Here is an 18,592-nt window from a genome sequence, read left to right on the forward strand (position 1 = left end):
TATATATATCATTTTTACAAAATTAGTACCCAAATTTATATAATACATGGTTTTGAAGGTGACAAATTGAATTTTATAATTTATGAATATTATAGTCACATTGCTTATTATGTGGGGTGTCCGGTAGATTGTTTCTAAACATGTGTTGTCATCCAATAAATATGCAAGAAAACAAAACTGTAAATAATTAATTTTTTTTCATCACCAATCACAAGTATCCGATCTATTAAATCAACTTTGTTATCAAATGATTTCAATTCTCTTTCAATAGTAGTCGTGGGGTGTTATCAAATGATTTCAATCCCCTTTCAATCGTAGTCGTGGAGTATTATCAAATGATTTCAATCCCCTGATTTCAATCCCCTTTCAATCGTAGTCGTGGGGAATCAAACCGTGATTCTCTCTATCAAATTTAACGTCAATCATCACTGAACCAACTAACAATTGGTTAATTAATATTTTAATTTATCTAAAATGTTACCATCAACTATTCATTTATTAGTCAACCATTTATTTGTCAATGGTTGAGATTTATTTACTTTTTACTCTTTTTTTTTCAAGAGTTTACTTTTACAGGCAAAATGAGTTGCTCTCTTTATATAAGCTGAACTCGATGTGCTTATGCTTTTTCCATAAGAAATGAATAAATGAACATGAAAATCCAACAAATATCAATAGATTCATTTACCATGCTCAGTATCCAAATTTCAAACCAACATAACTCTTCCAAGTGGAAATTTCAACAATAAAAAGAACCAGCAACACTCATTATAACTTCCCTTCACTTATCTAGAACATGAACATCAAATCAATGATTTCTAATAACATGAGTTGAGCAATGAAGATACAGATGATAAGTTTATGAAAATATCTTTTTACAACACACGAACACGACCAATTATAAGACCAATTATAAGAGAAAGAACACGAGGAATTCTGACACATGAATAAACTCCATGATGCACTAGACCAACGACTTTTGTAGCCGATTTAGAAATGAGCACTGACCCATCTTTCAATCATTCCCAGCAATAACTTTTCTCAACTATGCCATTAGCAGTAAGTATTGACACGAGTTGATGAGTTTATACCATGTTATCATAATTCTACCAAAATAAGAAGAAAAATTCTACCTCAAATACATCACTATAGCAAAAATTCCTTCAAACATAATCAAGATATTGATTGAAAACTATGTAGTTTTAAGTAAACCATATTTATAGTGCAAGTTGATAGAAGAATGTCAATCATTTGTTCTCGACAGTAACTCCTTCGGTCATTCCAAGAAGTTCCTTCAAAGCATCTCTCCTAGGCCGCGCAATTTTGTTGTTAGGATCAAATAGAATAACTTCTTCAAATGCCTTCAGAGCCGACACATATTCTTTTTTACTTTCATAAGCATCACCAAGATTGTTCCACGCTGTGACATAGCCTGGTTGAATCTTCACAGCTGTCTCAAACTGAGCAATTCCTTTCTCAAGCTTCTTGTCACGAACATAACTGACACCAAGCGCGTTGTAAACCTATACCCATGGATTGCAGGTGATGATTATTATCAAAGTAGATATTAACAAGTCACTTCAGAACAGGCCAATAATGGTAGAACTGTATAACTATTAATATTTGAACAGTTGCACGGGAAGATATTTGTTAGTGAGAAAATCATCTTATTCACTGTCAAGGTTTCCATATTTATTTAGTCTCACGCAAATATTTATTCCTGCAATATCAGAAACCATGTCTTTTTTGTCCATGATATCAACATCTGCTACAAACATAGCAATGCGACAAACTGAGGTCCATTTGACACTTGTGACGTGGCATATTTTGGTGATGCGTCACGGTTTCTTCTATTTCCAATCCAAAGTAAGTTCCAAATTAAGCATATATAACATATTTTATTAGAAATCAACCAAGTCATCTAACCTGGGCAAGATCTTGCTTTTCCCCATCCCATTTATCAATTGCTTGAAGCAAGAACTTCGTAGCGGCTGGGTAAAATTTCCTCCGCAGCATCACTGCACCAAGTTCAAACAGCGCAGTCGCATTTGCATCGCCGCTTCTGACTTGCTCCTGAGACAATAAAAGATAAGATAAAGTCAAACTGCTAAAAACACTTATAAGCTATATGCCGTTTTAATAAGCTGTCATTGAGAACTTATGGAGCTGCCAAAATAAAATTGAGAACTTATGGACATATGCTAAAAACAACTTATGGTCGTGTTAAAAGTTGTTTCACTAAGCTCTCCTAAACTGTTTCACAAGTGCTGATAGCAGTAGATAAAGTCAAATAAGTTAACCCAAACAGGCACCTAATCTCTTTCAAGGTGTTCCAGAGAAAGATCTAGTAATATAAATGTATAGGTTCTTACCTGCAACTCTTTGGCTGAAAGGTCGAGTTCTCTGCGAACAAGAACTTGGCGAATCACATAGAAAGTTCCAGCACCGAGCAAACCCAACAACAATAGCAAATATATTAACTGGATTCCTAAGTCAAACAACTCCCCAACCTGATACATCTCATTTATCTTTACTGAATTGCTTGCATATGAAACATCAGGAGAAATAACTGATATAGTTTGTCCAAACAAGAATGCTGCAACCCATTTGGATGACTTTTTCCTATCTTGAAGATTTTCCAATGTAAAGTCATTCACTGAGAACACGGAAAGCAAGATTAGAAAAGGAAACGATACTAGCAATTGTTGTAATTCAAAAACGATTTTGAATTTGAAGTTGTGGAATTAGCTGGTTGCACAAATGGCAGAACCAAGTTTAGCACAATGCATAAAATTAAACAAGACACAATTTTTTCATCTATTTTACTTATGTGAGTGATTAACTTAGGAATCAAGGGAAAAGTAAATGCACAAGACTGGCATCATAGTTTAACCAGAAGTCATCCTTAGAAAAGCCGTGTTTGTTTTTCTTTATATCTTCTTGATCTTGACATAATAGTCAACGGTGTAGTATTTCTTGATCATTATTCCGATACAATGTTTCAGAGGGTTATCAGAATAAAACTATCAGCATGAAGGAAAACTTGATATCAGCAAAATCATATACTTCTCACCCTTAAAACACCTGCCATTTTTCTATAAAACATGTGACATCAACTCATTCATTCATACAACAACAACAACCAAGTCTTGTTCCACTGAGTGGGATCGGCTACATGGATCAACTTTCGCCATAATGTTCTATCTAAGACCATGTTTTTATCCAAATCATTAATCTCGAGACATCAATCCATTCATGGCATACAAAAACTATTATGAATATGAAAATTGGAAGAGCAAGAACAAGGAATTACTCTCTGAATATTCTCGGAAAATGGTTACAAGGGGTTCCATTGGCATTGCCCTTTGAAACATCTGTCTTCGACCATGATAGCAAGGCAAAATAAAATAAAAATTAGTAGCCTAAAATCGAGATTGTGAAATGAAAACACTTCATGTTCAACACAAAAATTATAAGGGTATCAGGAATAAATTGCATGTGTGGAATCACGGCAGTGAGTTTGAGTGATTTCCGTAACACCGTGATTCTGCCAAACTCACCGGACAAAACCAAATGAATGAGTTGATTTTGTTAGATAAATCAATGATAATATTGAATGAAAAAAAATGCTTAATTTGCGTGTAAAAGACATGAAATCAAAACAACCTGGAGCAGAATCCTATTCTTGACTGCATCAAGGCTGTTTCCATGTGGAGTGGAAGGTGTTTGATGAATTGCCAATGCTTTGATCTTTCTGCAAACAGCGTTCCAAGTTAAAAATCAAGCATGCATCATTATTCAATTGAAAACAACCCAGAAACAGACGGGGAAATGAAATTACTTACTTGAGAGAGCATGGTGATGAAGTGGCGAGTTTGGAAGGGAAGATAGAGGAAATAGAAGGAGAAGAGTAAGATAGATGAGTGAAGGTGGAAACACTCATCTTCATTTTTGTTCCTAATTTGGGGAAGAACAGCAACAGGGGTTATCCGGCAACAAGGTGTGTTTGTGTCAGTTCCGATGGGATAAAACGGTTGAATGCTGAATCCGTGGGTTATTAACCGTTAGATTGGTGTTATTACATGGCTAATCAACGGTTTCGATTCATTTTGTAAATTAATAATGCCTTAAATATCATTTTCTGCTCCACAACTATATCATTATTTAATTTTAGTTTATGTATACAAATTATATTTTATATTTTTTAAAAATAATTGTTGATTTATAAATATTAATAAATTAATATATATATAAATATAAATAAATATCCCTAAAGGGAGGGGATTGTCTCCCGTGGACACTTCACATGATGGAATAAAGTGTATCATCTCGTTATTAAACAATTTAAAAATATTATTATAATATTTAAGAGAGAAAAATGAAGGGTTGGGATTTTATTGAAAAAGAATTGTCTGGAGACAATTTATTCCCCCTAAAAGACAAAGATTAAACTTAAATGAAAAGTTTATATTCATTTGAGGGATTAATTATTATGCATTCTCAATGTAAAAAGATTTACACGGTCGATTCATCGTCATCACTCGTTTGCATTATTTTATAAATTTTTAAAATAAAAGTCAAATTTATTTTAATATTCAACGTCTAAGATTAACTAGCGGTGTAAAATTCTTTTACACTGTCAATGTATTTCAATTAAATCTTTCATTTAATTCAATTAACACATTTAAATTGTTACTTTATCCATTTAATTATATTTTATATTTGTTACTCTATATTTTTAATCTTTATTATTTTGTTATAATTTATAAATAAAAGATTAACATATTCGATTTGTTTTATTCTAAATAAATTTAATGACAAATTTACACATAAGTATTGATAAGTATTGGAAAGTAGAGAATTACAAATTTAAAATTATTTTTATTATATCAAACTTTTTTATTATGCTTTAAAAACTCACTTCATTCATTCTAATCTAATTGATTGTTTAACATAAATTAAAAAAATAATATTTATATCTCAAAAAAATTATATAAATTAATAGGGGAGAATATATTTACTAGAATGTTTTTATCATATATTGACGATTTAAAATTCAATGGAAGGTATTAAAAAAAGTTAAGTAAAAAAATCAAGTTAAACAAAAGATAAATGCATAGATATTTGTTAGAAAATAAGCACCAGAATTAAATTTCCCTGTGTAGGGAAAAGTCTTAAGGTGAGAGAGAGATAATAGTAGAATAAGAATATTATATTTTCTGCTTTTTCATTCATCTGTCATTCCCTTTATAGAGTAGGGATCCACAATTACATCCATAGAAGAAAGATCTAGAGACACTTGTCCTTATCCTCTAAAATTATAATAAAACTAATAAAAGAAAATTCTAAATTATTGTTTGTTCCTATCCTTTTGCAGGACAACTGTTGACAGCTCACAGTACCAAAATCCAGCTCAATACTAGTACTATTGGATGCTTAATCAGGAATTCTTCAAGTGATAAACCTAATGGGCTTTTGTATCTTCCTTTGTGACTTACGAACAGGCCCATCTTGTGTTGTTTTATTAAGCCCAGTTAGATTTTTCTGAACTATTTCCTTTGACTTTGTAACATTACCATACCCATTGAGACAAATCTTGTCCTCAAGATTAAAGTGCGGAAATTTCGATGTCAGTTCACAAGTGCTTTCCCACGTGGCCTCAGATGTTGGATGTCCTTTCCATTGGATCAAAACCTCGGTGATTTCATTGTTGATGGTGCGATGGTTCAAAACGGCGAAGGGGTTTGGTGTCGCCCGCGGAAAAGCGTCTAGATCCGATAATGGAGCGGTTTGGGTAGTAGGGGCTCCCTGACAAAGTTTGAGTAGAGAAACGTGAAATACAGGGTGGACAGAACCAATCTTCTTGATGATCCGGAACGGCCCAAAGTAACGTTTTGCGAGTTTTTGAGAAGATCGTTGGTGGACAGAGCTTTGGCGATAAGGCTGAAGTTTTAGGAAAACCCATTGATCTACTGCAAAGGATTTGTCTTTCCTATGACGATTTGCCTGTTGAACCATCCGATTTCTAGCTCTGGTAAGGTTTTCCTTTAAAACTCCGAGGATTCTGGATTTGTTAGACAAAATCTCATCTAATGATTGAATGTTGGATTTTCCTGCAGGATACGGTAACAAGGATGGAGGTTTTCGACCATAAAGTTCTTCGAAAGGCGTCATGCCTATTGAAGAATGGAATGAAGTGTTGTACCAAAACTCAGCAAGGGAGAGAAAACGTGTCCACAGCTTAGGTTCTTCGCTGACAAAACACCTAAGGTAAGTTTCCAAACACCTATTCAAAACTTATGTCTGACCATCTGATTGGGGATGGTATGAGTTGCTAAAGTGTAATGTTGTGCCCAGGTGTTTGAAGAGAGAACACCAAAATTGGCTCACGAAAATACGGTCTCGATCGCTGACAATGGTTTTGGGGGCACCATGAAGCTTGTAGATTTCAGAAATGAAAGTTGGGGCTAGGGATGTTGCTGTAAAACTTGTGGGGAGCGCTATGAAGTGAGAAAATTTGGTGAGACGATCTACGATGACCCAGATGGCAGTTTTGTTGTTGGAACATGGAAGATGGGTGATGAAATCCATCGAGATATCGTCCCATACTTGTTGAGGTAATGGTAAAGGTTGCAAAAGACCATAGGGGGCATGAGTATTATACTTGTTGTGTTGACAAATGTGACAAGCATTAACAAACATTTTGACATCTTTATGCATTCCAGGCCAATAAAAGGAAGCGGACAAACGAGCAAGGGTGGCTTGAATGCCGGAGTGGCCACCTAGAGGAGACGCATGGAATTCCGTTAGCAGTGAGGAAATGAGCCCTGATTCTGTAGGTATGAATAGTCTGTCTTTGAAGTAGAGCAGATCTGCCTTAACTGTGAATTTCGGTTGCATGAGTTGATCTTCCGATGCTTTTTTTAATAGCTTCTGACCTGCAGGGTTAGTCAAGAATTTTTTTTGCAATTTGGAAATAACAAGGGAGCAGGGGGAACTAATCATGGCTCAAATTTCTGCAACTGGTGGCTCATTTACTCGCGATAATGCATCTGCGACAACATTCTCTTTACCAGGTTTGTAATGGATCTCATAACTATAGCCAACTAATTTAGTCAACCATTTTTGTTGTTCGGGTGTTTGGATGGTTTGGGTCATGAGGTTTTTGAGGCTTTTGTGGTCAGTGTAAATTTTGAAGGTGGATCCTAATAGGTATTGTCTCCATTTTTTTATTGCTTCAGTTAAAGCATAGAGCTCACGCACGTATGTGGAGGACGAACTCAGTCTGGGGCACAACTTTTTGCTAAGGAAAGCTAAGGGTCGGGAGTTCTAAGATAACACAGCGCCTATGGCAGTGTTTGAAACATCTGTGGTTACTTCAAAATGTTGCTCGAAATCTGGAAGGGTAAGTGCTGGTAGGTTTGCCATTGCTTGTTTTAATTTCTCGAAAGTTGTGGCTGTGGTGTCTGTCCATATGAAAACGTTAGCTTTGAGTAAATCCGTAAGAGGGCTAGCTATCGCGGCGTAATTTAGGACAAAGCATCTGTAGAATCCAGTTAGACCCAGGAATGCGCGAAAGACTGTGATATTTTTAGGTGTTGGCCAGGCAATCATGACTTGGATTTTAGTTGGGTCAGCTTGTACACTACTGTTTGTGATGGTATGCCCTAAGTAGTCAACAGAGTGCACACCAAATTGGCATTTTGCTAGTTTGGCAAAAAAATTATGGGTAGATAGGATGGACAGAACTTGGTGTAGGTGAGTAAGGTGAGTTTCCCATGAGGGACTGTATACAAGGATGTCATCAAAGAAAACAAGCGCAAATTTGCGCAAGAATGGTCGAAGAAGGTCATTCATGGCAGCTTGGAAAGTAGAGGGGGCGTTAGAAAGACCAAAGGGCATAACGAGGAACTCGTAATGCCCATCAAAAGTGCGAAATCCTATTTTATGAATGTCTTCTAGAACCAATCTGATTTGGTGATATCCCGAACGGAGGTCTATTTTTGAGAAGAATATCGCACCATGCAACTCATCTAAGAGTTCGTCAATAGCGGGAATGGGGAATCGGTCTTTGATGGTGATAGTGTTTAAGGCTCTATAATCGACACAAAAACGCCAAGTGACGTCCTTTTTCTTGACCAATATTACTGGGGATGAGTAAGGGCTAGTGCTTGGTTGGATGATACCATCTTGAAGCATTTCTGAAATGAGTTTTGTCATAGTGTCTTTTTAATAATGGGGGTATCGGTATGGTTTGATGTTGATGGGTTGGGCGTTGGAGTTTAGATGTATGTGGTGATCGTGTGGTCTCGTTGGGGGAAGAGTTTTTGGTTTGTCAAAAATGTGGGAAAATTGATGGAGTAGTTGTTGTATATCTGGGTGACAGTTGAGGATAAAGTTGTCCCGATCTGTTGAATCATTTTGTGCATGAGTTATGGTAGATTGAGTGAGGGGTATCATGGTAACCGAGTGGAATGTGGCCACTGAGTGTGTGTGTATCATTATGTTAAGTTGGTGGATGGATGCAGGAGTGGCAAGTTGTGGTTTGGTGCCGGTGATTGTAAGTTGTGTATTTTGGTGGTGGAATTGCATTGAGGGGACGGAGAAATTAGAGATAAAAGGTCCTAGTGTTTGCATCCATTAGACTCCTAGGACTAGGTCTGCCCCTTGAATTGGTAGTACATAGAGAGGGATTATGAAAAGGTGGTTTTGAATCATTAATGGTGTATCCATACATAGGCCGGAACAATGCAAGTATTCACCATTTCCAACCATGACAGGGAAAGATGGGAAATTGTGAATGGGTAGGTGTAGGAATGTTGCAATTCTAGGTTGTATAATGTTGTGGGAGCTTCCTGAGTCAACTAGGACAGTGAGATTGTGGCCATAAATGGAGGCAGTGAAGCGAAGGGTGCGTGGAGATGGTTGGCCGGTGGCTGCCTGTAATGAAAGTTGAATGGAATCTGAGGCTGTTTCAGATTCGGTTTCCGTAGGGGATGCAGGTGAATCATGGGTTTCAACAGGGGTGGAAGTGGGGTCAGTTGTGTCGGTTAGGGTCAAATGTTCTTCATCTGTGAGTAAAAGCAAGAAGTGTTTTGTTTTGCAGCGGTGACCGGGATGGAAACGTTCATCGCAATTGAAACAAAGGCCTTGGGTTTTTCGTTGTTGCATTTCCGTTGGGTTTAGACGGCGTATTGGAATATGTTGTTGTGGGTCTGGTGGTTTTGGTAAAGTAGGAGTGAAAGGAGTGGGTAACAGTGGTGGTTTAGAAAACTTAAAGGGGTTAGTTTGGTAAGGTCGGGAAGCAAGTGTTTTTTATTCAATTAGTTTCGCCAAGCCAATAGCTTGCGATATGCTGGTGGGTTGGTGGATAGCTAACTCATTTTGAATATGATTTTTCAAACCAGAAACGAAACAATCAATTATAGCGGTAGGTGAAAGACCGTTTACCCTGTTGTAGAGGCGTTCAAATTCTCTTTGATAATCTGTCACTATTGTTGTTTGTTTGAGTTTAAACAATGCTTGTTGATGGTTGTCATAAGCAGAGGGACCAAAACGGACCTCCAAAGCCTTAATGAAAGCATCCCATGTCGACAATAGAAGGTTGTGAAACATCCATTGATACCATCCAAGGGCATCACCTTGCATATAACCCGCTACATGAGCCAAGCGTTGGTGGTTGGGAATGGAGTAGTGGGTGAAAAACTGGCCAGCTTGAAAAATCCAATCAAGTGGGTTATTTCCATCAAATGGTGACAGACGTAATTTTGGGGGTTTGATTGTAGGTTCTTGGTTATTGTTTGAGCCACTATTGGAATTTCGGTTGTTACTAGGGATAGGGGTAGATATTTGTGAGTGAAGGGTTTGAATTGAGGTGAGATAACCTTCATGGCGGTGGTCTTGTTGTTCACGAAAAGATGTAAAAGCTGCTGCTAAATTGTTGACAGATTCCTGTAATTGCTGCAGTGATGGTGGTTCGGGTGGTTGTTGTCGGGGAGGCATGATGTAAGCAAATGAGAGCACCAAATTGTTAGAAAATAAGCACCAGAATTAAATTTCCCTGTGTAGGGAAAAGTCTTAAGGTGAGAGAGAGATAATAGTAGAATAAGAATATTATATTTTCTGTTTTTTCATTCATCTGTCATTCCCTTTATAGAGTAGGGATCCACAATTACATCCATAGAAGAAATATCTAGAGACACTTGTCCTTATCCTCTAAAATTATAATAAAATTAATAAAAGAAAATTCTAAATTATTGTTTGTTCCGATCCTTTTGCAGGACAACTGTTGACAGCTCACAGTACCAAAATCCAGCTCAATACTAGTACTATTGGATGCTTAATCAGGAATTCTTCAAGTGATAAACCTAATGGGCTTTTGTATCTTCATTTGCGACTTACGAACAGGTCCATCTTGTGTTGTTTTATTAAGCCCAGTTAGATTTTTCTGAACTATTTCCTTTGACTTTGTAACAACATTCCAAGTATGTTGATACTCCTGCACTTACACTTAAGTTGTTCAACTCCAGCATAATATTATTAAAATAAAAGAAAAAAAGAAAATTTTGGGAGATTAGACCAAAATTCAAAGTAATAACCATGTAGACCAAAATGATTGGTCAAATGTCTCATTGAAAACTTTATCAAGAAAACTATAATGAACTTAAATATTAGTGAAGAGAAATGAAGTGTCAACTGAATACAAGAAATAATCATTACTTAAATCTAAATCATGAAGGCTAATCTAGTTAAAAACATCATTAAGAGCATGCTCTCACCAAGTGAAACAAAAACCATTCAGACCAATTGAGGAAATCTTGTCAACACATTATTTTCCTTCTCTATAAATATGAGAACAGTAAAATGCAAATGTATGAAAATCTATAAACTATTAAGTCATCTAGCAACGAGATTCCATGGAACAATTTTCTTGTTCTTAAATGTCAAGTTTACAAATTGCGAATCAAATTTTAAACAAAGAAACTTCCAACATTTCTTATAAGTTGGTTCAATACCTAGCATAACACCAACAAACTTTGCTTCAAGTGATGTTGAAATGTTAATATAATTTACAAAGCAGGTCAAGTGAAACCAAATAATATTAACAATGTTCAAAATAGCAGTTAAATAACAATTATACATTGCTTATATAAAGACAATGAGTATATTAAAAAGAGCCAAAGGAGATCTTCTATCAATCATGATAGTTTTTTCTAAACCAAACCCAGTATTAGAAGCAAAAGGATAATCCAAGAAAATATTTGGCATTGTATAATTGGTTGTGACATAGATCACATTGAGAAACCATGTGAAAACCTTTCCTGCTCGGATTTTCATTAGTAGCTACTTTGTTTTGAATAATCCTCCAAAATAGGACAGACTTTTAAAGAGTGATACCATTATGTTAAATAAGTTGGTACAGGTGTAGTGGTAAAATTTTTGAGATTAATTTATTGATTAACTTAACTCGTAAATCAAGAGTCGTCACCGCGCTTTTATTATTTTTAAAGGAAAATGGAAAAAGTACGAACAAAAATCAAAGAAATTTTAAAATAAAACTGGCAAAAAGAGAACAAAGACTCGGGGTTAGTTATGCAAAATTAAGGTATTAGCACCCTAAACATCCATGGTACTCCATGAGAACCTTTTTGAAAATATATACATTTTGGTTTGAAAAATGGTGTTGTTTGTTAAAAGATCGGAGGGATGAGAAAAAAAGCATTTTTTAAATTTTTTTTTATTTGCCTAGACTTTTGAAGTCTCATGCCTACGTACCAACAAATTGAAATTGAGGATCAAAACCTCGTAGTTCATGGTAAAAATAACAAAAGGAGTTTGTTTTAATTTATTTTAATGGAAAAAGACATTTTGTCTTTTTAAGGAGAATACTCAACTAGTCATCCACAAGTATGGGAACTTTGCATCATCATGAGAAGGACTTCAACTTGGATATGAATCAACAAGTATGCCACTAGCTCCCACAGATAGAAAAGAATTATCATCAATACTATGGAGATAGGAGAATTATAACTCAACTATGGAAATGCCTCATGTCTAATGCCTTGAGAAAAGTTTTAAAAGAAAAAGTACATAAGGGCACAAAATGGTTTGAATGAGTTATGCATTTTTAAGTCTTTTGAATTAGTGTGAACATGCTTAAGATGTATTAACATTTATTGGGAAAAGGTTTTGAAAGTCACTTAACAAAGGTCAAGGTTTATTGAGAAAGAGGTTCAAGTTTAAAAACAAGAAGGTTTCAAAAAAGAGAGGAGATTTTGAAAATTTAAGAAGGGGGGAGGAGAAGAAGAGATTATCCTAAAGTATAAAGTAAAAGCTAGGGAGGAAATATCTAACCAAGAGATAGCAAGCCTTATGACATAAGTCAAGCAGCAATTCCCTCCTTTGGATTAAGCCTCAAGCAAGCAAAATAAGCAAATAATAATCCATGTATCAGATGAAACCAAAGTAACCAAGTCAAGTTTTCATAGAGATGTCCAAGGTCATAGGTATCATATGAATTCCAAGGTCTCAAGTCACAAGTTTCAAAGCAAGGGTCAAGATCCTAATTCTAAGTCCATAATTTCACAATGATGTAAAGGATAGTAACCACAAGTTCATGAGTTAGGAGTAACAAGTTTCCCTTTATTGGTGTCTTCTTAACAATGACATAAAAGAAAGGTCCAAATGGACAAAGAACAAAATGATATAAACACAAATAATATGATATTAAATGTTAAACATAAAGCATAAAGAAAATGACATAAAATAAATGCGTAAAGGTAAATGACTTTGAAGTAAAAGTTAACACAAGTAAAGTGTTGGAAAAGATGTTAGTGGAGATGAAAAGATGTTTTGGTCATTTTTTTGGAGAACACTCAACTATCCACTCACAAACATGAAAATATGAACCTATACATCATTTATGAGAAAGGCTCCAAGTTGGATAAAATCAACAAGTGTGTCACTATCTCTCACAAATGGAAAAGGAGCAATATTTTTACACAATACCATGAGGAATAGAAGACTTACAATCTCACTTATAAAAATGCCAATGTCTTTGGGGAAAATTTAACGCTATGTTAAGCAAACGTAATTGGATTTATGTAGAAGTCACAACTATCTAAGACCGGTCAATAATAATATTTGTGTTAATACATGCTAGAGAAATGATATGTAAATCATTCTCCTAAAGCCATGCCACACAAGAAAAGAAAAAGAAAGGGGCTGATCAAGCACAAAGGCTGGGAGGATGGTCCATTACTTCAATCCACACTTTATGATACTTAGGAAAAACTTATGCATCAATCCAAAGTACCTTAAATGATTCATGATCACTTAGAAGGTAGATTTGAAATGATGAAAGTTCATCAAGTACCAATCCACACATCATGAACAAGATGGACACAAGTCATCCAATTGATCAAAGGGAAAAGAAGGAAATGAAGAAGAAAGGGACAAGAGAGGTCACACCCAAATTGGATCAAAAATCTGATCAAGTCATCATCAAAATCAATCATCCATTTATGTGGATTAGGGTTTTCACCCCATCAACATCCAAGATCAATTGAGTTTGATGAGACTTGAAGTTAAAATCATCATGATCCAAGGCCAACAGAAGTCCACAAGGTCATACAAATTTAAAATGCAATTAAATGAAATAAAAATGCATCAAAGGTATTTTTTAAATGATTTTTAAAAGGGAAATAAAATGGAAAATCCATAAAGTCCTTCAAAACACCAAATAAATGGCCAAGAAAATAATGGAATGTTGGAAATAAAATGAGAAACACATAATAAAATTTTCAGAATTAAAAAATGCATAAAAGTATTTTTAAACCAATTAAACCAAAGGGTAAAAGAGAAAATTCAAGAAAAATAGAAAATTGGTGAAATAAAATGTGAAAAAATAAAAATCCGATGAAAAAAAATAAATGAGAATTTTAGAAATTATTTTTGGATTTTTTAGATAAAAAATAAAATTACTATGATTTTTTAAAGAAAAATCAATTTAAAAATAAAAATAGAAAAAGAAATAAATTAGAAAAAACCAGGAGTGTTGGATCACACCTCATTAATTGACGTGGTATATCCAATACTCCAAATGTTGAGGAATACGATGGAACGCGTTGCAATCAAAACACAGGATCTAGTTTGAATTTAACCAATCAAAACATTTCAAAATGCCAACGTGTCTGGTTCAAACTTAGACCACCTGAGGAAAACTCCGGTCGTCTTCTCCAGTGAGCTCTTACCAGAGTTTCATTATTTGATAAATTCAAGACATGAGACCACCACCATTGTGATCCTCTTTTCATCCTGAATTCAACCTCATACTCCAAATTCATTTATGTGAACTGAGCAAAGGGAATTTCAAAGAAGTTTCAGAAACAAGCAAGCCACGAAAAATAAAATTAAATGATGAAAACGATCAATCAACACCAGATAAGTTAGGGGAAAGCATCAGAGAGTGAAGGACTACATTGTGGTAACTTGTTTGAGTTCAAATGATGCTCAGGACTACCTTGTCCAGATGGTGATCAGAAGTTGATGAAGCTCGGTCTGATTAGAGCACTTCAGGAGGTCTCAGAGCTTGGGAATTGTTGCAAAAGTTTCAGAGGATGCATATGGAACTAATGGAATCAAGAAAATGGATTAAAACAGGTTGAAACTCAAAACACGATAGTTAAATTTTCTGGAAAAATTTCAAGTTGCAGCATGGGTTTCTTGACTCTCCAAAGCTTTCAAATGAAGGCAACAACTTCCTCTATTTATAGAGAATGTGTTTGGATCCAAATACGTGTGGAATGATGTTGAATTCGTGCAAAATGAATTTGATCCAAGTGTGTGAAAAGTGTGACTTGAAACTCATAAAAAAACTCAGCCAAATGAGGCATTTTAAGTGTCAATTAACTTCTGGAGACTTGTTAAAACATGTTTTTAGGCCCAAAACACTTGCTAATTTGGCTTGGAATTGAGATTAGTCATGATCAAATTTCGGACAATGGTGATTTCTTCAGTTTCAAGTCACCATGTTCAACTCAATGGGACATCCTACTCAAAAGGCTTTTTGATCCCATTCTTTTTGTAATGTGTTAACATCATGGCCAAGATTACAATGAGATAAAAAAGGTTTCATTTGGATGTTTGAGCACAAATTTATGTCATGTTGAAGTTGGCATGAAAAACTGGTTCCATAACTTAGAAAATTTAGAGTGTTCCATGACTGAAAATGACCTATAATGTCCCAATGATTTCCATGGTCTTTCAAGCATATTCTGACCTTAGTCCTTGAAGCAGACTTGTAGACGGTATCACTAATGGCATTATGCAAAAAGAATCAGCTTCATATGTTGAAAATTGAAGAAGTTATAGTCTTTGAAAGTTGGGGAAAAGTCACTTGAAAATAGGTCAAATTTCACTAAGTCCACAAATAACCTATAATGTCTCCAAACTTTTGATGATTCTCCAAGAATAATTGGCTCTTGTCATGTAAATAAAATTTGTAGAGGATGTTGATAAGATTCATATGCAAAAAGGGACATTCAAAAATGTTCAGAATTGAAGGAGTTGTGATCCTTGGAACCTTGACTTCAAAATGTTGACTTTTTTGTCAAACCCCTTGGAACAAGCTTGTGTACTTGGACTTTTCTTGCACTTCAAAGCACATGGGTGATCATATTAACTCAAAATAAGGTATCCTTAATTTCCTCTTGATTAAATTTCTCAAAGCTTGAAGTTGCTTGTTGAAGAAGACATGGAAATAAACACATGAACCTTTGACTTTCCTTGAGAAGTAAGCAACAAAACTTTAAGGTGATCTTGATTCAAAAGACCTGCCTTGCACAATAAACTTAGGGGAAATAAGACATATTTTTGGTATTTTTATTAGTGGTTAGATAAGCAATGACAAAAATAGACACAAAGGTAAAAATTAAGAGGTGCTTGGTGATCCCTGCAAGACGCAAACCCAAAGATGGATAGGGAAGGATCAAGATATGACCTTGCTTGTATGCAAAAAATGCAAATGAGATGTGTGATCTTAGGGATAAAACTTAGGGTATTACACCAGGGCAACTCTTGAGTAGGAGCGAAACAAAATTGATAGACATCTGTGAAAGTAACAATTAAATTAATAGAATACTTCCATATGAGATGATCTCGAGACTCAAGTTAAGGAATAATGACACCATGAAAAATATGGATGATATTAGGGTGAGCTAGCCTAATATTATGAGGAACAGTCCATATGTTATTATAAATAAAATCATTAATCTTTGTAGTTAAATGATCATGTTGAATTAAAGGGATATGTAGCTTTACAACCAAGGCGTCCCCATTCCAGTTATCACACTAGAAATTCACCTTGTCATATGTTAATCTCCCAAGGGTTATTATCCTTAAATTTAGCCATTCTCATCTTAATACCACACCATATTGATGAATCAATATGATACATAATGGTCTCGTTATCCCTGAAAATCCTCTAAGAAATGTGGGCCATTGATTATCAAAAGTTAGTAAATCCCAAGTGAACTTAAGAGAGGAAACCTCTTTAATGTACCTTAAGTATCTAAGACCAAGTCCACATTCTTTTATACGAGTTCACGTGTTTTCCAAGCCATAATAACCATCTTCTTCTTATTGATGTTCTCATCCCAAATGAATTTTATAATTCATTAGTCAAGCCGTATGAGAAGAAAAGTTAGCCAAATATAAATGGTAAAGTTATAAATAAACATAATTTTGATGACACTTTTCACCAACAATGTCCCAAAAATACTAGAAAAAATAAGCATCAAGCCCATCAGGTCCTACAGCTCCATTAGTGTTCATGAAAAATATGGCATTCATCACCTTTTATTTGCTAAAAATTCTAGTAAGCATATTATTATTTTGCTCATAAATAAGGCTATGAATGATTTCCTCAATTAAACCTCTATCCAATAAATTATTGTTGGTATTAAAAATCTCCTAAAAGGGGAAACCAATTTGTTAGAAATATCCTCAAGATTAGTCAACATTTTTTCATCATGCATAATAAAGGTAATTTTCCGAGTAACATGTCTAATATTACAAATATTGTGGAATTATAAAGTATTTATATCTTCTTGCACATGTGATAATTCCATTTATGTGAGTTATTTAAGTATCAAATAGTTGAATTCATCACTTGTTACTTAAGTTTTTAGAGTTAGTTTCATGTGTTTTTAAGGAATTTGTCATGTTTAGTGATTATCATACTAGGTGATTATTTTTCGAATTTATATTTGCTTTTATTGTGCAAGTTTTGAAATTATGAATAGCCCAAGTCATGACAATTATGTGAGCTTTATTCCCAACGGACTTTAAGTCTGAAGAAGTTGTTATGGTTGTCACTTTTGAAGTTAACACTGATTTGAAGAAGATTCTATAGGAATGAATTAGGAATGAGTTGTCACGCTAATGGATAATGAAGGACATAAGTTTCCAAAAGCTACCAAAGGATATATAGTGGCTGCAGAAAGATGATGTCATCTCTCATGTGCAATTGTACTATACTAGCACATGTATTATCAAAAAGGAATATGCCTTTTTATTAGGCTATGGTTAATGGATAATTTGCAAAGGTCCAAGGACAAAAAATAATATATTTTTGCATATGAGGAAAATTATATAAATAGACCCTACAATGGCATTAGAGAAAGGCTTTAAAATTTGAAAATTCAGCATAAAATAAGAAGTGGAACACAGTTTCAAAATTCATTCCTTTGTCCCATCATCTCTGAAGGAGTACAAAGTTGAGAGGTTGTAACCTAAGGTCACTTGTTGTGTGACATATTAAAAGATGTTGAAGTGCTTTTACTAGGTGTATCGTTTATATTTTCATTGTTTAGATAAGTATAACTTAATATATTTGCTTGTTGTATTTACTTTGCTCAGTATGAGCTAAACCTCATTTGTTAGGTAATGTGAAGTTTAATGAAATCAGTAATCTTTTTGAATTCTAGTGAATATGTTGTTATGATATTTTTAGTTTTTGTGATTTCTTACCATACATTTATTTTTGAGTTTGATCATCTTAGAAGTAGGTAACAATTTTTTAGGTTGTGATATGTAGTTGCATGTCCCTACTTCAATAAGTGGGAGCATCTATATTCGGTTATTCTATTGCTTGTATTTTCGCTTTCGTCTCTTATTTTATTTTGATCGTTGAGTCTCCTTCATGATTTCACTTCTCAGAATCAAGTTTGAAAAGAATTTGTTATCACAACCTTTACCTGATTCGAATAAACTGGCAGTTTTTCAAAAGTTTGTTACTCCTTTTATTCCACTACACATGCTCATTTGATTCAAATCATAAATTGCTCTTAATTTGAATCTAACTAACTTTTTTAACCATTTTGTGTGCTTAATATCAAGAATATTGTAAGACCCCAATTTTGTCCCTAAGATCCCTCATGGCATCACAACATTGCATTTGCATTGCCTCAAGGATCATAAGCATCTTTGTACCCCTTACCTTTGGGTGAGACCCCTTGTGAGTGGTTTGAGATCACCAAGCATGCTTGAATTGAATATCATTGCTTTTCTCATTTTGTTTATTAACCAAAAG

At 34.6% G+C, this 18,592-nt stretch overlaps 1 protein-coding gene across 1 annotated transcript; it reads right to left on the reverse strand.

The window, feature by feature from the left end:
* Nucleotides 1-797: 797 nt before the first annotated feature.
* On the reverse strand, nt 798-4,046 carry LOC127098590 (tetratricopeptide repeat domain-containing protein PYG7, chloroplastic). Its single transcript, XM_051037212.1, has 6 exons — nt 3,846-4,046; nt 3,667-3,754; nt 3,314-3,374; nt 2,373-2,656; nt 1,927-2,073; nt 798-1,523 (listed from the first exon to the last, which is right to left on the reverse strand). Exons 1-6 carry the CDS (start codon nt 3,947-3,949, stop codon nt 1,248-1,250), a joined length of 960 nt encoding a protein of 319 aa, XP_050893169.1. The 5' UTR covers nt 3,950-4,046; the 3' UTR covers nt 798-1,247.
* Nucleotides 4,047-18,592: the final 14,546 nt, after the last annotated feature.

The sequence above is a fragment of the Lathyrus oleraceus genome, chromosome 6 (genome assembly GCF_024323335.1).
Source record: "Lathyrus oleraceus cultivar Zhongwan6 chromosome 6, CAAS_Psat_ZW6_1.0, whole genome shotgun sequence".
Taxonomy (NCBI): domain Eukaryota; kingdom Viridiplantae; phylum Streptophyta; class Magnoliopsida; order Fabales; family Fabaceae; genus Lathyrus; species Lathyrus oleraceus.